Source organism: Chroicocephalus ridibundus, chromosome 4, assembly GCF_963924245.1.
Source record: "Chroicocephalus ridibundus chromosome 4, bChrRid1.1, whole genome shotgun sequence".
In the NCBI taxonomy this organism is placed as follows: Eukaryota; Metazoa; Chordata; class Aves; order Charadriiformes; family Laridae; genus Chroicocephalus; species Chroicocephalus ridibundus.
The window spans coordinates 88578557-88601404 of record NC_086287.1 but is presented as its reverse complement, the minus strand read 5'-3'; the positions used below and the strand labels follow the sequence as shown (position 1 = coordinate 88601404).

Below are 22848 nucleotides of genomic sequence, written 5' to 3'. Positions count from 1 at the left end.
TTAGTTCAGTTCAAAGGACAGTGTCAGTACTTCAAAGGAAAGAATCCAACACCTACTAATAACTCTGTAAAGTTTTCAAGCCTTCCCTACATCTTCCTACCATCTATTGAATATTAAAATAATGAAGGAATAAAAGAAAACCCTTCTACTTTAGAAAATACCAAATGTAGATTGTTTGTGAAACCTTAATTCAGTCCCTTGGTGTATGGAGATTGGCAGAAAATTTTTAATTACAAGAGAATACTTCACTACATCATTTTGTCTCATTTTTTTTGTATTAGCCCAGGTGTTTTTAGCTGTTATTCTACTAAATACATGTCATCACTCAATATACTTATCCACGCCTATGTTTCCAGTGGAAACACTAAGAGGATCATATTTAATGATTATGCTAATATTTCTACCACTTTCTTTTCAGCATGCCACACGTTACGTAAATCCATACATACTGTAGCAGGAAAGAAGTTTAATAAACAAGGCCTCTTCAGTCAAACATCTTGGACTATCCCCAGATCTCTGCTGCTGCCAAGTGACTGATTTAAGAGATGGACAAAAGTAGATACACAAAAGTACAGGTACTATGATTAATGGATGATCCAAATTCCCCTGAACTGCATATCATGACTTAATGTGAAACTCTGTAGAGATTAAAGGCAGGAATTACGTTATCATGAATAATATAAAAAACTGATATTCTGTTTAAAAGCTTTTAAGTGCAAGTGAGTTGAACAAATACATTAACACAGATTCCAAAGATTCAATCAGGTTGAATGTTACCCAGAATTTATTTTGAAATAAGCTTTATATAGCTCCTATGTGAAGTACAAGTCTATTTGTGACTAGCACTAAAGCTCTATTAGCATGTAGATTTTAATTCTTTCTTCAGTTATATAGAGCTTACCCTATCTGCGTTGTCCTTCTTTTAATAACAGAAACGTCTCTGAATTACACATGAAGTACATCTCAATGCTGCAGGTACGAGACCCAGAGACAGAGATATATACATATATACCTACATCATTATTCTTTCCTTTTATTATAATTTGAAAAATCATCTCCTTGTTATAGTGGCACAGTAATGTGGCTGTTGCATCTTATTTCTCAGTCCTGAATTCATAAACAGGGGTTTGGAGGGCATTTAGTGTTTCATATTATTTCAATCATATCAGTTGAAAATTTGTATTGAAATTATTCAGGCAGTATGTAAAGCTCTTCTATAAAAGATAGCTGTACATTAACTTACAATTAAATGATGGTTTTAATGAAATTATAGTGTGTGACAGGTTAACGGACTGATGCTGAAAGGCAAATGTCGAAATGAAGCCAAGACGTTTATTTTCAAACTGACAAATCTTAACTCAACCATAACATATAGTTCCATTAACATTATAGTTATTACACAAAATAATTTGGTTGAAAAAAATATGTAATAGACCAAGCTGCCAGACCATCAGTAGAAAGCCTAACCTCACCATGTTCCATGAATGACAAACCAAGCCTTTGTGATACACGAGTGTTGTGTGAGAGCTGGAGAACAGGCTACAAACTTAGAACCACCCAGGCAAAGATCTACTTTCTCCTGAACAGTATCTTTAATCTTCACTTTTATTTGCTATTCTCAGTACTAAGGACAAGCCAACAGCCTCATCATGGCTTAAACACATCAAAAACTGGTAATGGGGTCCTGAGTCCAAACCTCTGCTTATTTTTCCCAACTTCCATGGCACAAAGCGGCAGAAAACTGTTAACGTTCGACTAAGGAATATTCTCTTTTGGAACAGCGTCTCTGGATGGCATGAAAGACATCATTCCTACAGCTTCCAGCAAGTTAATATTGTAGACTGTCAAGATACAATCTCGCTGCTACATACAATTTCACAGCAAGGAGTGAGATGTTTAAAAGCAAAAAACTTTCCCTCTGAAAAGTCCTTCTGTCCCAACTGTTTAAGCATGGGCTAAATATCAGCAAACCAGAAAATGTAACAGAATGACCAGCAGGATACGCAGAAGTGAAACTGGGGATCTTTTTCTTGAAACGAATAATGGCACAGGGCTAAGTTGATGTACTGATTTTCAGCATGGACAGGAAAACACGAAGAAACAACAGAGGTGAGAAGAATACACCTGTAGCAATAGGAGATTTTCAGTAACTGGAAACACAACAAGACAGCTGTAAGGACAAGTGAAATGCTGAAAAGTCTGCCTAAATGCATTAAATAATAATAATAATGGAAGCAATTCATGGAACGAGCTCTGGGACAGAGACATCCTCCTTCATGTTATGAGCTTGAATACACTATGCATGGCCAGCAACCAAAAGCGATTATCATAGAGCAGCTGTAATTTTGCTACTGTGAGATGAGCTATGGTCTCAGCCCAGCTCCTGCCGGGCAGCTTTTCACATCCCAGAACCCAGGCAGGCTCAGGCTGCTGGGGAGGCAGGGAATGGGAATGCAGGCTTTACCCTTTCACCCCATCGGGTCAGCATGAAATTGCAGTGCTGGGAAGCATGCACTATGCTTCAAAAATTTATAGCTGTAAAGGCCAAAAGGGGCTCTGTGTGACCATCTAATCTGACCTGCTGCTTAACTCAGACCATAGAATTCCAGCTAGCTACTCCTATCCATATTGCACTTTCTTTTCCCCTCTCTCTACATCTCTTTCTCGGTTGCTTTTTTCTGTTTCGTTTGTTTGTTTGGTTTTTAAGTACAAGGAAGTTTCAAATTCCCCAGCTGCCAGTTCACCATTTTTTAAAAAATTACTTTGCGTTCTAAAATCAAAGCAAAAGCTTAAAAGGAAGCAGTAGGCACATTTGCCTTGTTGTCCATCTTGTTACCAAATCAATGTCATAGATGGGTAAAAGTAATAGAGATTATATGATCCAAAGCACACCTGAAGTGCCTCAGTGTATGTGAGGCATTAAACACTAAAATGCAATTTATTTCACAGATTATCTTGAAGTAATTTTCGGCCTACTGCCACCTGAGCTCTAAGAGCTTCCCACACCTGTAACAACCAGAGACACGCGGTCTCTCAGTAAAGTCATCCAGAGGTGCATTTTCCTGGCTACAAATTGTCCATACATTGCTCAAAGGAAAGTTTGCTTTTGTTCATGGAGCTGTTGAAAAAGTCTGTGAATATTTCTACTGGATATCCTGCCGAACCTACCCACTTGTCCAAGTAATGTCAAGTAATATATGAGCTATTTGATTATAAAAACAAAAACAAAACCACAGAAGCTGCATTAGATGTTTGAGATTCTTGTTTTGGAGGAAAGAACTCCATGCATGTAATGAGCTTTCTTTTTTTTTTTTCCATTGAAACCAAGAAACCAAGTATGTCAACAGCTGTCCCCAGCAATGGAGAAAATGAAGGAATGCAAAGTGGTCAGGGAAGGAGCCAAGAAATCAGATTCCCTAATCCAAATCTCTGGTTCTGTATAGTCTAAAAAGTGGGCCATATTCATCCCACTTTGTTTCACACACTTAACTAAGGTGTGGGAATCACAGATGTGCTGAATTGTCTTTTAGAGACTAAATAAGCAGAGAGGACGACAGAGCTCTTAACTAAGGCACCTCAGTTAAATTTCTACAAATATATGGAATAAATCATCACCACAGTTCCCACAGTGGACCCCAGTAATTCTCTTGCTCAGAAACATTTTGAGGGCAAGCGCATCAGAGACCACGAGGGTGGCACTAACAAAGGGTCTTGCAGGAGAATACTTGAAAAAAAAATCATATTTGTACATTTTACTCATAGCCTTTTCCCTATTCTAATGCTGAACCTGAAAAATTTGAAGAGAATTTCCATCTAACTGTCACATCAGTAGTTACTGCTCTTTAGGTACTGTATTTCTTCCCTTTTTTACAAGACACAAAGAAGACATAGCATATTTTAATGAGCAGTCACAAATGAAACCTCAAAATACCAAGGAGCAACTCTGTGCAACTCTTTGCCATGAGGCGGAACACGCATTCCTGACTAAAGGAGAGACATTTTCTTCATGTTCTTTCCAACCTCTTCCAGCTCTGCCTTTGCTCTAAACCCGGCATATCTTTTGAGGGTGTTGCTTAATCTTTTGCAAGTTGAGACAGGTCGCTTATTAGCTGCACTGTGCTCCTTTCCAGCCATGTGGTGTTTCATAAGACCAAGCAGAATGTGGTTTGCAAGAACAAAGTGAAACCATAAATATAACATAGCATAATTCCAAAATGCACAAAGTATAATGATCCATATAATGTTAAAATGTTAGTAATGTCTCTTGATATTATTTCATCACATGCTAGCTGCTATTTCCTGAAAACTCTTTGAAGGATTAAATAAAAACATATACTGTGAACACCCACTGTGTGCTGTAACAAATCAAAACAAACTTCTTAGTTTGATGAAAGTTTCCATAGTGCTCAGTGCTGTAAATTAATGTCACAGTGGTAAACTGCTTTGGAAATAGTGAATGCTGCCTTGATGCCAGTTAGTTTCATATTAGTAATATAAGAAGTCTCTACAGTATTTAGAACTGAAATGTAAGTGTCTTCTAAACCTAAATTTTGAGAAATACAGTCATAAAACGCTATCATCAGCTGGGCTGATGGAAAAGCGTAGTAAGACAATTAACAAGTTTGTATATCCAAAATAAACACACCATTGGCCCCTGGTGTAAACAAGCAAAAATAGAGATTGATACAACTCCTCATAAGGATTTAACCAGTCAGTGGTCTACTATGAAATAAACAGTATTTTCTCTGAAAATGACTAGTTCTGGAATCAGTATTCAGATAAAGGACTATTTTTCAAAAAGAAGTCTTAATAAATACTTTGCATTATTTGGTGTATTTTTGTTATCAATATTTATTTATGAATTTACTAAATGCTTGGCCTTATATATGGCTGTAAGTTCCACAAGCAGATAGATCTTTTGAGCTTTTTTTTTTCTTTTAACAGTTTTAAATCTGCATTTCTCAATTTCTGTTAGGGATAGGGATATAAATGAAAGATTTCAAATTATAGTCTTTTCACTATTGTTTTGAAAATCAGACTAATGCACCAGTCTATCGGCTGCATCCCAGAGAAGCAATCCTACCGTTTTCAGTCCTCCTTTGTGCAATAATATCTCCTCTTCCATAAGTGTTCTACTGGTTTGGTATATTCACTTTTCCTCTGCACTGTAAACCTACTCTTATTAAGTGCTGGCAAAAATTTATGATCATTTAAAAATGAAGTATCTAACATATCAGCAAGTAATATCTTTCTCTACCTTAACAGAGCATCAAATAGGCAGGGAGACAAAGTACAAAGTACCGTAGTCTTCAGCTTACGCCTTTCCTCGTTGGAAGTACTGGCCTAGAACAAAGGCTGAAATGGCTTCTAATATACATGAGACACTTTCTTAACCTCACCTAGTCAGCCTTCACTTCTTCTCTGCTTCGTGTCCTCCTTTCACAGGTGCCAATAGGGATTTCCTAAAGCAATCCTATGCCTCGCTATTGTTTCTAATAACTATGCATATGTAGATCTGCATAAATATGTTATGAAAATTATAATCTTCTTCATGATGTCAAGTTTAATAAATTATATTTAAAAATTTTTGGGGTGCTTTGGGTGGCATTGAAGCAATCAATCAATAAATAAAAAGAACAAACCAGAACAATAATGGTCAAATACTATTAAAGTTTTTTGAAAGGTTTCACTAGGCACAGAGTTAGATAAACCTAAGAGCTTTTGAAAGCCTCCCCCTTTATGTATGATACCAGCTGACATGAACTACATTTGTATTAAAAATCAAAGTTTGAAATGCCTATAGTAGAATCTGGGGGTTTATGACATTGGGATGAAGAATTACATCTCACCATTCTCAGTGTCAGAGTTCAAGTCATTGATGGAGTTTAGGGATGGAGGGATCATAAAAGAGGTCAAGGAACTCCTCAAGATTTTTCATCTTCTATAACCAGTCTGACAATTCTGAACCTTTTGGAGAAAGAAGGCTAAAAATGTTTATTTGTTAAAGAAATAAATGTGTGTTGCTTGAACATAAGCATTATATTTACGTAATACACATTTTTAGCCTTCACTTATGCCTCAAGTATTATGCTTCCTGCATATTATAAGCTGGCTTTAATGACCAAACTTACTGATATGCACCAAATATTCATGGTATTTTGAGGATTCTGACACCCCTGTCTTAATACAGAACAGCTTGATAATTCTCAGGATATCAAAAATTATTTTCTATTGTTCAAATTTATCAGAAAGTTTATAGTATTACAATACCTAATTTTCTTGAAAAAACTTCTTTAAAATTACTGAATACAAAAAAATATTACCTGCTACATTACTACTAGACAACAAAAAGCTCCAAAGCACTCTCAAAAACGTGTGGGGTTTTGTCTCCCTCCTTTTGTTTTTAATATGAGCTGTTAATTGGTTAATAAAAGTACATAAATTGTTAGGACTAGTACCTTCTAATAAAGAAAGGAAAAGCTAAGATATGAGCAACACACCATAACAATTTTCTGCAAGTGGTAAGTCATTTTTTCCTATTTCGCTTCCCAATGGAACAAGAAAAATACACATTCTTCTACAGTCTATTCTCTGACACGCTGCTTATCTGATGATGCACTGCTTTGGGTCATTTTCAGGAGCTGCTATTTAGATGGAAAGGAAGAAATAGTAATATAGGAAAAACATGACAAAACAACTTTTCAAGTGTACCTCTTAGGTACGATTCACTTCAAAATGAGCTGAAATAAATAATTTCAGCAATACAGAATCTTACAGCATAGAGGTTTTTTCCATTCTTGCAGATTGGAGAGTAACAAATAAAGAAACCCCTCTAAATTAGGGCTTTAAAAATCTGAGGCTACTATAAAGAAATAAGATTAACTTAATCCCCTAACAATCCAATTTATGACTAGTAAAGGGTTATGAAAAATTCCATCTAGATGTCAAATATAAGGAAACACAAAGTCTTTGGAGACACATAATGATAAACTGCAGATTGAGCAATAAGCTCAGTGAACAGAATGAACAGTTCAAGAGTTCAGAACATGTTCATTTGAAAGGTGTTCAGTTAAAGAGAAGGGCATGGTATAGACAAAGGCACAGAAAGGTCATCATTACAGTCATTTCATCTTCATTACAATGGTGCAGTCATAGCATTGGTGCACACACTTAAGTTCACACTTGCATGTCAATGCACACTGCTTTGGAGATGTAACAAAATTTTTTATAGACTAATGAATTCTGGGAGCTATAGGGAGATATGTACGAACTGGTGCTTTATTAATTCAATTTTGAAAAATAAATAGGACATGAAATACCTGTATTTTCTCATCATGTGAGATCAATTAAAAATTACAGTCTATCAAGAATGGTACCGTTATTCATCAAACAAGCACAAAATGCATCCTGAATGGAGTGCTTCTACCTGTCAGACTGTAGCCCAGAACTCACTTTTTCACGCCAGTTGTTACCTCAAATGCAATAGTCTATAATGAGCAGAAGTAAGTAGATGTTTAAAAGGCTTCAATAACATAATGAACTCTGGCTTTTTAAATCAAGAGTATCTACTCATGTCGAAAATTCAGTGAAAAAATTGGCAGGACACATTCAATAAAAAAAAATATGATTTTGGCTAGAATGTAGAGTAGATAACCCTGCTCTCGGAAACAGACACATAACCACCAATGCCGGAAGCCAAAATCCTGGGTTTATGTCAGACCTCATTCAGCACTCGGCATCACACTCACTTTAGCAACGGGCAATTGGATGTTCAGGTCTTCAGGGGAGGTCTCCAAACCAAGCACTGCCCCGATCAGCCTTGTCTGGAAGTGGCAGGGAATCACAACCATAGCCAGTTCAGCTGCAGGTTAGGGACAAAGACATTAAAACTTTTTGCTCTGGTATTTGCACAGTACTTTTCATTAATAATTAACAGGAACTGGAAGCCCTGGCACTATCTTGTCTCTGATTTCTAATTCTCTAGAATGCAAACAGACAGAATTTTTTTCACAAAACCATTAAGATGAATATAAAATAGAATATTTTGAATTTTATATTTGCCTACGTATTTTTAAATAAAGCAATCTAAGACCTGCTTGCACCAACATATAAGCCTACAGACACATTGACAAAAACATTAATCTGTCTCAGATAGAATCTCAGTTCTAGACAGCAGCACAGGGGTAGGAGAGTCATTCCGTACGATAATGGTGTTAGAATTTGGCCCACAGTAACCCATAAGGTACTTTGCAGCTTTCAAGAGCAGTTCCTGAACATTTTTCAACTAAGCACAATTCCCACGGACTTTGGTATCAATTATAGATGATCTGCACTTTTCAAACTCTAAGCCAAATTTGGTATGAAAAAAATCCGTTGTTCAGATAATATCAAAAAGCATAGTTATTATGCCAGATGGATGTCCAAACTCTAACTCACAAACTCACACACAAATACGTTGGATGTCTCTTGGATGCTTATGCAAATCCTAAGATTATACACTTCCAATAGAAGCTAGGAAAATGATATTTAAAATCTCATTTATTTGATGTTATTTACAATATGTAAGGATTTGCCCAAAAAGTAATCATTTATGTATTTCATTGTAAAATTTCATTCTACTGGAAGGGAATAGAAGATGTAAAAATTGTTAAAGGAAAAGGAGAAAGTGTCTACAATATACTCCATAAACATCCCATGGAGGCCTGACAGTCATTGGTGAGAGTCTGGTGTGTAGCCCCACAGGGTAGTGTAGTTACAACTCAAAAACCACGCCAATTAACTACAACTAATCAATTCTCTCTCGTAACAATGAAAAGTATAATTCTTTTCTCATCTATTGTTCTTGTTAATTCTCCTTACAGTAAATGTGACAAACATAATAGCTAAGGTGTGGTAAAATGAAAAAATAAAGGATTCCATTTGAAAGCAGCACAAACATTAAACTCATGAGTTATCTTGATTAATTTTCTTCATCATACCCAGTTCACGGCTGTAAGAGATCACATTATTTTTAAATATATAAATAAACCGAAGCCTAAATCTAGACTTATCTAGATTATGGCACACTAGGGAGAAAACAGAGGAGGTCATGAAATTGGAGACTGCTGTTTCTTCTCATAATGTAATTACACTTTTGGCTAATGAAATTACTGCAGTCTCAGAGTAAGGGCTTGCAAGTAAGAGCTCTCACATGCTTGTGAGAGATGGGGTAAAGAAATACTATTTACCATTTATATCTGAGGGATGCACACTAATCCCCAAGATCCAGGCACAACTTATTTTGTTTCTGAACTCTGAGCAAGACTGAATTTGTGATCAAAGCCCTTTTCTAATTACTACAATAAAAGGAAAATTAGCTTAAGAGGGAGGAAAGTCTGGTAGAGAGAGAAAGCGCGTATCTTTCTGCACTGCCGGTACCCTCTGAACAGCTGAAAATAAACACAGCTTAGCTCAGTGAAGAGAAGCAGCAACAGAGCAAAGCAATATAAAAGGATGGCTGAGCACTCAAGGCCTCTATTGGTACCATTTCGGTATTCACAGCCCGACTCCAATCTGCACAGATGCTCGTACTCACAGTCAGGGGACTCATTCCAGTAGAGATCTCGAAGCTTGTAAGGGACACACAGTTTAGGGTCTCACTGGAAAAAAGCGGAGGAAGCAGCACATTCTGGTCAGAATTACAAACTCCTGTTCTTGATTCCTTTTTGAGATACTGTGCTAACATCCTACCTATGGCTCCCCTCAGCAGCAGCTAATGCTTTCCACCACGCCAAGTGTGCCAGCGACTTGTTTTTCCTTTTAGGCAAATTAAGAGTGGCAAGGTGAAGATTTTGACCTACAACTGCTGGCCATTCTGGTGCACCTGTATAATACAAAGTACGATTTACCCAGGGGAAATGAATGGAAAACCAAGATTTCTCACTTGGATAAACCTGTCATCCTCTCATTTTCTATTAACAGTTAGGGGAAGGGAAAATATATTATCTAGTTGCTGTTAGTTACCCCTGGAATAACAGTTTCCACCTCTTGGTAGCCAACAGCACACAGCTGGCAAATTCCAGAGGACAGAAAGAAACTGCTGACTGCATCTGAACTAGGCAGTAGTAATGTATATGGGATTACGGAATGATTTCTGTCTTTATCTAAATATTGGGAAGGGGGGGGCTATTCTAAGGAGACATTAAAGAGATCAATCTGATTAATAGTCAGCAAAATACGCTGTTGATTGGTAGCCTTATTTTCTGCTTCAAACCTAGCTTGAGGGGACCAGTTGATATCTGAGCTCACACGTGTAGTCTCGAACACCCGTGATTTGGCCTCTAAGCAGTGAAGTCACATAATGATTAACCTAATATCATTGTGTGCGAATAAAACTTACATCCCACTAGAATGTAGCACACATGGAAGAAAATGAAAAACAGACCCTTCTCTTTTTGCCCAGGTTCTTCTCCAAAGCTTTCAGTGTGAATGTTAAAGCCAATGAGCTTACAGAAATGAGACCAACTTACAAGCAAGGAGGCCATTATCACCCATCACATTAAATGAACCCATTTCATTTTCAAATCTAGTTGCAAAATTGGTTCTTGCCTGTTAAACAATTCTCAAGAAATTAATGGCAGAAGGTTTTGCTTTGACTGTCATAAAGATCACCAAAACCGCTTGTGTTTAAGATGCTAATTACAGGGGCTCAATGCCAAAAAAATAATTCTGGTAAATTAAATCCCATGATTAATTCATAACGTCCATTTTAGCATTAATCCTAGCATTAAGATACAGAGTAGTCCCCATACACACACACATACACACATCTCTCACTTTGGGGAATAAAGTAATTCCTAGGGTTTTTTAATAACTCTTCATATTTTATACACATTATTTAATTAATATAACTAGATGGTTAATCCATTACTTTGTATTTCTTTATTTCTTGTTTGCAATCTCTGTGAAGGCCTACAGATTTTAAAAACTGAAAACAAGTAATTTCTCATGCATCTTTTTATCAGAAGTGTTCATGAAACCACAAAGGTTAATGGATTTACTATTGTGGATCATATTCCTCTCTTCTGCTGTTTTGGGGACAACATAAATTGTCACCAGTTTATAATTTAAGCTTTAAAAGTAATACCTGGTTATAAATACCCAAAGGACTGCACCGATAGTATATAAAGACAGTAACATCGCATACCTGAACATTTCCTATAGGGTTTCAAAAGAAAATAATTATTGCATGACAGAGATCTTAAATCACTACACCAACATCATGATGCTACCGATAGCATTCTCTACAATATCCTTGCCAACAAGAGTATAAGCACTTATATTCCTGTTGGGGGAAACGAGAAGAAACAGTGAATCTTAGATGTCTAAGACATCTTTCTCTTGTGTCTTCACTTCACTCACCTTGATATAATACACTTCATCACAGGCACATGTGTTTCTTCCTAAGCAGATTGATCAATGCAATTTTTATGAGCTGATGATGTGACTGGCCTTCCCAAATTTAGCTTTTCCATTCATAAAAAAGTGACGCAGGAAAATGTAGTAAAATGAAATAAAACACTAAATGAAGACTTCTCTGTCTGAGCCAGTAAAACAGACAGGTATGCCAAGAGATTTGCCAAGTGCATTATTTACTGAAAAGACAACTGCTCATACCGCTAAGTTTCCTTCAGTTCATAATACATAACTCTAGAGTAGCTAATAAGCATTTAAAGTGCTAGTCCTAAATAGCTGTTGATAGTACAATGACTGATGTTTTCAACTAGCAGCTGAAAACGCCTTTAAACAACTTATTTATTTAACAACTATCAGTTTTCACTGTCTATTGTACGTGGTTTTCATTGTTTCTCTTTAAAATGTATTTAAAATCAATGGATCAATCACTTCTGTGAAAATATATTCTGAACGCCAATTTGAATAAGATACACTTTTAGCATGTTTTTGACAACCTATTTCTAACAATGACATTATTATTATTCGTTTTCTGCTGATATTGTTACTGATTGCTCACTACAGACAGCACCTTCTGGGGTTTCTTCCCATTAAGTATCTCAAGTCATATCTAAAGCTGTTCTTTTACAGCCTCTACATACCGCTTTTTCAAAGTAGCAGGGGCATCTCCTCTGCTCAATTACTTATTAGTGTTGCTAAAGAATATCATTTCCTCTCGTGGCTGATAAAATATTAATCAAAAACAGGAACAGAGTGATTTCCCAGTGTGGATGTCTTCTAATGGTAATACATGGAGTCTAAGAGAGATCTGGAGGTCACGTAATAGCTCTTGAAGGCAGGGAGGGGCTCCAAGATAGTAATGACATTGTATACTGAGCAATGAGATTGTATTCAAAGAGCACTGGATAGCTTAATTATTGCTGCTCTGTAGAAAAAAATCACAAGTGTGATTACAAGGATGCATGCAAAGATTTATTGGGGATAACAGCACATAACATAAAAAAAAAATCTTTTGTAAACATTTTTGATCCTTGCTATCGCTCAGTATCCAATATAGAGCCATAAAGAGGTGAACTTTCCAAATTATTACTGTGTTTCATGTCTGTGTATCGGTTAATCATAGTAATAAAACAGTAAATACTTATCTGTTCATTCTGCCAGTTATTAAACATCCATCCATCCTGTCTTTAGGTATTTTTGTTCCTATTTTTTTCATCGGATTTGAAAGAGGAGAGAGGAATTAGAATGAAGAACATGGGAAAGCTGTGACAGCTGGAAAAAAAACCCTAAATATCCTTAAATGTAGTATTATACCACCATGTTTCCTTCTAAAGTTTTGATGCAAATACTCTTGACTGAATTGGAAAAAATAGTTAACGTAAATAACTCCTAAACAAATAAATACTGCAAAACCATGGTCTTCGGTGGTAGTGGAAGTGTCTCAACTTGGATCAACCAGAAATCTAATTCCACCAATAATAGGAACCACCTTCTAGAAAACAACAAATAGTGTTCAGCTGTGTCTGATGGCAGGGAAACCTACTGAGTACTCAAAATGTCAAATTCCATCAATCTATGGGCACTAATCAAGTCTGGTGGCAAGCCTATGTTCGCGCTTCCCTAGGAGAACGGCCAGACAACTTCCCTCATGACAGCTTTGAAGAAGAAAGGAGGACAATGACATATACAAAAATAAGGGTATTTTTACCTCTAATAAATATATGTCATATTAGTATCAGCCTTTTGTCTCACAATACAGTGAATTCTAAAAGTGCTGTAACAGTGGACAAGATGAAATATGGCTTGCATCCAAGCTCAAGAACAAATGCCATCTCTTGGCACTTGTGTTTTATAATTCTTTGAATGCAAGGAGGCATGAAACCATCCTGTCAGCAGTCAAAAAAAGAATAAATAAAATAAAACTGGTTTTCATCACAGAATGTATACTAGTTCACCTGAGAAAAACTCTGCGCCTTGAAAGAACATGAGTATCACTATCTAAACAGGGAATATAGTGAACAAACATTTAGAACAAGCAGGCAGGAGAGTCAGCTAAAAAAAAAAATCAGTTAAAACTTTGTATATAATAGTAATATTAAGCACAGAGCACTTTTCAGCTATGCATCTAAAAACATTCTATAAAATATAAAAGTGCAATTGACTTGCTTTCCAGTCATATATAGGTAAAACTGAGAAAATAAGATACAAATTCATTTGTACAAAGTCACTCAAACAGGTCAAAGCCTGGGTCAGGAACGGCATGAAGGTCACTTGACATTACTCCAATTTACAATCCATTTTTCTTCTCTTTTGCATGGCACACAAGATAATTCATGATTCAGAGAAAAGGCTAAGAACACGTGCAGAAAAAGTATATAGGCAGAAGTAGCAGCAAAGTTATTTTAAAATATGCAAAGTCCTCTTTTACTTAAAATTTATTGTATTATATATGTAGGAAACTATTTTTGTATGGGAATTGTTTACTGTTCATTTAGAATCATAGAATCATAGAATCATAGGGTTGGAAGGGACCTCTGGAGATCATCTAGTCCAACGCCCCTGCCAGAGCAGGGTCACCTAGAGCAGGTTACACAGGAACATGTCCAGGTGGGTTTTGAATGTCTCCAGAGTTGGAGACTCCACCACCTCTCTGGGCAGCCTGTTCCAGTGCTCTGCCACCCTCAAAGTAAAGAAGTTCCTCCTCATGTTTAGGTGGAACTTCCTATGTTCTAGTTTGTGCCCATTGCCTCTTGTCCTGTCCCCGGGCACCACTGAAAAGAGCCTGGCCCCATCCTCCTGACACCCACCCTTTGAGTATTTATAAGTGTTGATAAGGTCACCCCTCAGACGTCTTTTTTCCAGACTGAAGAGACCCAAATCCCTCAGCCTTTCCTCATAAGAGAGGTGTTCCAGTCCCCTAATCATCTTTGTAGCCCTCTGCTGCACCCTTTAAATTTAAATTCATTCACCTCCAAGAAAATTTAAAGAATCATTTTCTTCATTAAAAATTCAGTGTTGTCTCTACATGATTTTTGAACTAATAATTTGGGATCCAGTTCTGTTAGAGGCACAACATCTGCGCTATGGTTTCCGAGAATCCGCACTTCACATCAGCAAGACTTGAGTCTACTCAGCATCCTGAAGCAATAGTCCTTAATGAGAAGAGGAGTGTGGGTGGTGAGCTGGTTTTGATAAGTAGTAATAGGATGAGCAAAAAGTAATATACCAACGGTTGATATATTACTTGACATGTCAATTGTTGGAGAGTGGCTGTATTGAATTTGTACCTACAGCAAACACAATACACAAGATTCTAATATACTGCGGTGTTTGCTACATATTTTCCAAGTGATTGTATTGACTTTGTAAACAAAGATTATATGAAAAAATAAAGACTCCTGTACCATATAATATTTACCAAGTGAACAAATCTATCATAGCTGGAAATAAAAACACAATTTCACCAGTGTCAGGAAAGGAGGAAATAAATTGACCATTTGAAATGAGATCAGATACTTCAGTTTGGATCTCAGGCACCTAAGAGAGTCTTCTTCTAGTGCAATAGTTCATTATTATTTTAGTTTTAAATATTGCAGGGAGGAGAAGGAGAAGAGGAACAATGGAGTATCAAATGCTTACAGTGAACAGTTCAGGTATTTCAAAAACGAAAATGAAGTAAAATGCTAAATTTAAACTATCCAGGTCTAATTTTCCTCACAATAAGGCTAGTTCATTTCCCATAGGACTAATACTAAAACACCTCCAGCTAAGTCCAAAATCACTTTTTTTGACTTTTTGAAAAGGTTGCATCATTTATACAGAGAGAAATATTGAGATTAAATCAATGTTAAACAACATTTTATACCACTTGAGTATTTGTCCACATACCAGCACCACAACGAGGTGAACAGAAAGTAGTTACAAAAATTAGTGAAGTGCTGTGGCAATTCAAATGGAGCTGACCCAGCCAGGAGGGCAAGATAAGCCTTCACTTAATTCTTCCACAGGTGGAAGATCAACAGCCCTCAGGAGCCACTCTTATTCGATATTATTTCTCTCTCTCACTTCTGTCCACCGGTTCTCCCACCCTCATTTTCCCTTTCTTATCTCTGCAGCTGAGAGTGCCATTATTAGGGAGTTAAGGAAAAACAAAAACAAACCTTATGGTCACAGCTGCATTACTGTCACTGCTGCCTTTGTATCTCTGGTACAGGTGTACCGGAGACCACAGCTTAGGCAATGTAGTACCGCGGGGCTCCGCTGAGCCGGCCATACCCCCACACCTGGCTTCTCCCAGTCCTTCTGGAGGATAACCTGCACGAAGCACCCTGCTTTTGGGGCTGCACTTTGGGCAGCACCTGAACTTAAATGCATCCTTGCCTCTTGGCTGGTCTGTTTTTGAAGAATGAAAATATAGGCAAAGGCTTTAAGTTAATATTGGGGCCTTACCAACATGCAAATTTGTATTTTTAAAAAGAATCGGAATTATTTCTGGAATAATGTTAAAGAAACAAAGTTGTGTTCCTGAAACACAAAACACATTTCAAATAAATAACCTTTTCCTTTATTTTGTGGACTTAGACCAGTGTTCAAATTTTGTAAAATACTTTAAAATAACCAGTCCTCATCATGAGATTGTTTCAAATGCCTACTAGAGACAGAGATTCCTGCTAAGAACAGATCTGTGAAAATAAAGGTCTATACTGAACTTACTATAAGATTCTAACTTGACAGCAGAAAAGGTATTTTGTATTTCCTCCAAGTACTTTCTCTATCAATGAAACTACTCAAGAAACTAATTCAAAAAAATAAGTTCTTTCATTTAAATAAAGATTACTTTACACGGGATTTCACTCCTTCAACACCATCACTGACACAAATTTTACCCATTACCTTATCAGACTCCTTTCCTTTGTGCAGCTCAGTTTAATCTCAGGAATATCTATAGAATTCAGAAGTTTTGAAGCTTTATGTTTAGGTTGGAAGCTAATATTGTAAGTCTGCTCTTCAGTGTGCCAAAAATTTGTAAGCAACATATTTTCCTGAGTAAAACAGAGTGATGCCACCCTAAACATCTGCCACACAACAAAATGTATACAAAAAGGAACATGTTAGCAGTAAGCAAACTGTCATAAGCAGAGCACTGTATTTAATATTCAGATCAAGGCATCTCTGTCTCATCCCAGCAAACCCTTTTGACAAAAGCCATCCAATGTCTGCCAGCAGTATTGAGTCCAGCTGAGGACAAATTTCAAGATGAACCTGAAATCAATTTGCCATCAAATTTTCATGCTTCTCCCAGACTATCTGTGGCATTTTAATTACAAGCACCCTAGGCAGGGGGTACTACAGATATTGACACTTAGCTCCTACAATAAACTTTATTGGCAACCTCTGTCTGAATGTAGTACTCAACTAGAATAACAAGAAATATATGAGGATATCTAAGCAATAAGGTGGCAGAATCACTTCGGAGTGCTTTTGTTCCAAATGGTGGACGTCTCCACTAAAGAAACTTTTCTGGATTAAAATAAACATCTGTTTGATGAAAAATTCACTTTTGTAATGAACTTGTACGAGATCTCAAGTCCTTCGAGAAGATAAGCAACATTTAGTTTCTTCCCCTTCCGATTTAATTTGGTGGTGTTCTTCTCTAACATTTATAAATTTCTGAAGTAGTCTCTGTTAGCAATTGGGTTGAAATTAGATCAGTGAAAGGCTACAGAATCAGGGAATGTCTTTACATCTATTTCAGTTTCTACTCCTCAAGATTTCCCTGCACAATTTATAAGGGCTACATATCTTAGCAATTAAGGATCTAAACTGGAGATGAAGCAGTGATTTGCAAGTTCGGCAATATACGATTTGGAGCTTTTTTAGTGAAGATATTCAGAAGCAGTATGCATACATGCAGTGTCTTATTGAGCACAGTGAGGGCAAGGTTGCTTGCAAGCCAATTTCCCTCACTAGGAAGCGTTTAGGAGAACGAAGATTTATAAAAGAGACATTTAGAGAGGTTACCATGCCAGTAGGAGGGCGGTTTGCTATACATGGTTAGGGGAGATGTAGAGAGAAGGAAAAGAAGACAAGGTCACTCCAGACTGACTACAAATTTGAAACTTATAAAAGCAGCCTGTAGTTGCAACAAGAGGGTAAATACAAAAAATACGTGGAAGAAGGCAGAAAATAAAACATTATCCCACAACGTTAGACCCTAATACAAAAAGAGAGGAAGTGTGTAGAAAATGTAAAAGACTGTGACAGCTGAAAAAGATTCAGTAATTAAAAACTGTAGGATGCTTTATTCAGGTGTGGTTTGATATTTCCTAAGCTGCCAGGTAGGAGATGTCAGCAGCAAACAAGCTGATTTATAGGGGATATCAAGAGATCTGGATTATTGGTTATGCTGGAACCCCAACACAAAATGCACAAAGATGAAAAACGAAAGCTTGTAATATGAGGAAATTTTACAAATTAAAGAACAGGACTACATGACACGTTAGTCTCCCAGACCCCATTTATTCACCTGAAGTAGTATTCTATGTTTGCCTCCACTGTTCATATATGAAATTCAGGGTCTAACTGAAACCGATTAACTTGAAATGCAGAGTGACCTCTGTATCACTGCATAAAAGCTGGTGGTGATCCACCAGACAATAAAAAAAATACAAATTAGGTTTCACTGCAGACGTTTCTTGCAGCATTAAAACCCAGTTATGTTCTTTGCTGTGACTATAAAAAAAATATTGAAAAATACACAAAAAAATAAATTCTACATAAATATTGACCAAAACATTTACTTTTAGAGATTGTAGTGAAAAAGGCAGTCTCTCACAATATCAGTCATTTTTCAGAGTTCTTAAATGGTTTTAAAGCATCCTGCCTAATGAGACAAGTACTGCTATTAAAGCAAAACATGTATCACTTTTCTTAACTCTAGCACAATCTCCAATGTGAGGGAAGGAGAAGTTTGCAGTGAGAGCAGCAAAGGCAGCAGTCAGAAATGTGGGTACACCCCACACACAGTGGGCAAATCCCTTGCCCCAGTACTATTGCCTGTGTCAATGAGAATTTTGTCAAGTCTAAGTAGAGATCTTTGAGAATCTCATTTTGAAGGTGTCACATGAAGTACTATCCTTTTTTTCTTTCCAAAACAGATTTGTGGCGTTTTTTAACCGTGAAAGACCTAGAGTCTGTTACATTTCTGTAAGCAGTGAAGTCAATACAAGGTCTTCCTTAAAAACCCCGAGCGAATGCAACTGCCTCAAATCTCACAAGTGTTTTCAACAAAGTACTACCCGTACATAATTCCACCCCACGGTGTGGCTCCAGTTACAGCACTCATTAAACGAAACATTCCCGTTAGAAGCAAGGCTTCTGCGTGCTCCTCCCAGCCAGCGGGGCGGCGGGCCAGCCGGCGCCCCCGGCTCCGCAGCGCCCCGCGGGTGCGGAGCCCCCCGCCGCCGGGAGCGGCCGCCGAGCCGCGCTGCCCCCTGGCGGCCGCCGGCGGGACCCGCAGCCCCGGCCCCGCACGGAACCAGCGGTGGCTGCACCGCGGACCCCAGGTAGCACCCCCAGCACAGCGCGGCGTTAGGGCTCAGCAGCCAGAGGAGGGGTGCACAGATATCACTTGGGGGAGGAACTGCCTGTTTCTAGATGCATTCTCACAAAAGCACGTTAGTTTTTATTACTGACCATACGAAAGCGTGTCATGTGGAGGTCAGTTTTTATTCCACTCCTGGCAGTTGATAGAAAGACGGACATATTAACTTCATTCATATAATCTGATAATAAACATACGAACAAAAGTCAAAGCTGGCTGCCAACTCCCTACAAAGAAGTTATATATGGAAAAATAATCAATATGTTAATTATTTTAAATACATGATGCCCATCCTGAATCCAATTCTTTTAGGTAAATTCTGAAAATCAGATGCATGAAAAAAAAGCTGTATGACGTTAACCTTTATTAAGTATTTCTCTGCTAACAACATACTGGCATAAGCTGGCCTAGTGATTTAAAACCAGACGGCGAATCTGACCGTCCATCGGATATTCGTTGTGGGTATCCTGCCGTTTCTTAAATGAAGCATTAGCCTGACCCACAAAGAATAAACAAAGATTCTCAGGATGATTTTAAACGCTGTTGGGATATACACCCCTTCAATAACCGACTAATAGATTTCAAATGTGAACATGGTTTGGACAACATACTCTTTCAATTAGTTTTATTTTAGTATAAATATGCCAGCAATATGGAATCTAATGTCACATCGGGAATTTCCTGAAATGGGGCACTCCTGCTATTAAAGTTATCTGATTCGAGCTTTTAGACAGAGTTCCCCATGCAGAGCGATGTATTCCCATTTGGAAGTGACTGCAGTTATCGGCAGCCAAGAACAATACGTTGTTTAAGCCACTCCCTGAGGCATAAAAAGCTCCAACACCTTAAAAAATTGGTGCGTGATAGCTAATTCACCCATACATCATTTTACACACCCATACATATTACCTAACGAAAGCCAGTTAATATTTGTGCTGCGCTTTGGAGATGTAAGGTGTGAATGCTTTTATTACTAATAAACTCTACTTTTCATACATCAGCACTGAAACTTTAATGAACCTCTGGATATTGAAATACATGTTACAAATCATTTAGTGAACCTGGTTTTAACTTCAGGCTCCTACATGAGGAAAGGATTTAAGTTTACGCTCATTTTAGGGTGCCACGATGGAAAAACAGTTTATTTCAGGTACGTCGGGCATACATTAAGCTGACATATAATGGGAATATACGTACATGTATTACATCGAATACGGAGTGCGTTGCTAATACATAGTTTTGTGCACTGGGAAAATGTGGTGACTCGAGGAAAGTCATTAGCGAGCTGTGGGTCAGCTCCTCCTGCTGGGTGACCCAGTAGAAACTCCAGCATTTTAGGCCTAAAATAAACTAAATGCAGCAGAGCTGGGATAAATAGCTCCTCCGGATAAAGAAGGGAAATTGCAGAAGCACTGCAAATCCTATGAAATATTGTAAGAAGGAAAAAAATGCTGGGTTTATGTCTCTCTGAAAAAAATTAGGAAACACCAACAAGAAGCTTACTGACAACATTTCTGCCTTTTCTAGCTTTCCTTCCACAAAACATCCAGTTTAATAAACCTCTCGGACATAAAGCATATAATATATATATATAATTTGATAGAGTTAATAACGGAACAGCTTCAAACACTATGTTCCCTCAAGTTTTTGCGATTTTTACTCATCCAATATCCCATACAAAGTAGTCACACGTGTTTTGCACATTCAGTAAAGACTAAAATGAATTTTGCATGCAAGGCTATGCATTTTCATTGTCATCAAGAAAAGTTAATTACTGAATAAATTGCAAGTTCAGAAATATAATGCATTAGGACAGAACCTATCCTTTTTGCCTGAAGAACCTATTAAACTTCATCTCTTCGTTAGCAGACTAAAAATCTTAATTAGCATTTTATTTTGGACAAATCCTTGCCAAGCCTGCACAGTCTGTTGCAAATCTAAAAGGACAGAGACTCAGCAGATAAGGGTTTACATGTGAACACAGCAACATTTTTGAGGATTCCATAAAATCTGACAATATAATCTCCGATTTAAGAAACCAGCAACTGTGAGCAGTTTTTCTGCTTGTCTGTATTCCACTCAACTCTGAATTCTTTTTCATTTGTCAGCCAATGAGCTGCTAAAAAGTTTTATATAGTTAAAATCTTATAACTATGTGGTTAACCGTGCAACCTGAGTTCCTACAAAAAAAAAAAAAAAAAAAAAAGTATTTTTGGTCTTTGCTTTGCTATATGTGCAAATTCCATCTCATTGTCATAGATTTCCCAGTATAACTGTCACCAAATATGCGGAAGACAAGACTGAAAACAATGCCACAACTCATCAAGATCTAACATTTAACTTAATGAATTTCAAGTAAGTTTGGTTGGGTTTGGTTTGTTTGTTTTTTTCTTCAAAAGAAGCAAACACAACACTTCGGGGAAGATACATGTTAGTAAAGAATGCACTTCACGATTTCACTGAGCCTTTCTGAAGAACCATTACTTTCCAGACTTTGGGAGTCAGCTTTTTCAAACGATTATTACGACTAACAAGATCACACCGTGTGCTGCCAAACACCGTGTGTTTACTCCCTGGTCAGACCCACCTTCTTGCATGGTTTCTGCCCAGCTGGACCACGTACATTTCCGTAGATGTGCTGGTCTCCCATTGACTTTTGGATCGGAGGAGGTTTTGACAAAGGCTGACCTCTTTCTAAGCAAGTATTGCCAGCTGAAGTCTTTCCCTGTCTACGACGTACAGCAGAAATGACCATAAGACTCTCTTACTCTTTGCAGTAAAAGGGTAAATTATCTGGCACCCAGATCATACTGGCAACGCTAAGTATACACACACACTTGAAACAAGAATGTCACAAACCGACAAGAACGACTAAACATCCTCCTCCTTTGCTGAGCAGACAGGATCTAAAGGGGGCAAGAAAACAGGGGACTTATTAATCAGGAATAAGAAAATTCAAGAAAACACCCAGCAGAAGTACCTTTCATTTAAGTCCAATTGTGCATTTCTCTTGTCGTGGGTAATGAGTGTCGGTTTGCTGGACCACGCAACATCTGACCTGTGGAGGAAGATTTCTTTCTGACCAAGAAATGGGAATGGATTTGGTGTGGGAGAAGGCGAGGAGGCATGAGACGTAATTCTATTATTATTTTTTTTTTCAATTCAAGGCAGGATTTGAAAAAGATCCAGATTTGAAAAACATCTGACTTTCAAACAATTTTCCACTTCTTGATAAAAACCATTCAAAAACCATTCAATGAAATTGTTGGTTCTTTTGGCACTAGATCTTTTTCCTTCAGTGAAAAAGCCTTCCTTTTTTCTTTGCTTTTGTATTTTACATTTTTGAATGGGTTTCAAGGTAGAACAGGTAAAACTAATAAAAAACACTGTGGGAGGGCAACTGCAGTATTCTCAGAGTCAAGAGATGCCCGTAACTTTTTTAACCCTAAATCATCTTGGAATCTCAGACAAGCACACAAAGGGACAGCAGTGTGAAACAAGAGACACAAAACATTGAAAAAAAAACCCAACAAGGAGTCTTTAGCAGCCTTAAAAGCAACAGAAAGGCCAAAAAATGAATGCAGCCAGAGAGAGCAATTGAAGATATTTCTAAAAACATTTGGAAGGTGTAAAAGGAGCGTAAACCAATCCCAGTGCAGCTAAGGCTGACAGGAGTTTAAGACCTCTTGAGAAGTAGCTGATTTCTGACCTTGGTAAGAAAGAGAAGTTTAGTAAACTAAGATATTTTTAAAAAAATTAGAGCATACTTAAGACTTCCAATTGCCAGAAAGGTT

At 37.5% G+C, this 22848-nt stretch overlaps 1 protein-coding gene across 3 annotated transcripts in view; it reads right to left on the bottom strand.

Annotated features, from left to right (window-relative positions):
* WWOX (WW domain containing oxidoreductase) overlaps window positions 1–22848 on the bottom strand; it is a 532132-nt gene that overhangs the window by 336588 nt on the left and 172696 nt on the right. Inside the window, exon 9 of one of the 3 annotated variants that reach the window (XM_063334663.1) lies at window positions 9620–9638. The exons of the other annotated variants lie outside the window; for them this stretch is intronic. Within the exon in view, the coding sequence (XP_063190733.1) occupies window positions 9636–9638 (3 nt within the window). The 3' untranslated portion in view covers window positions 9620–9635. Of the gene's footprint in view, window positions 1–9619; window positions 9639–22848 lie in introns of those variants that run through there. 3 annotated transcript variants of the gene reach the window in all.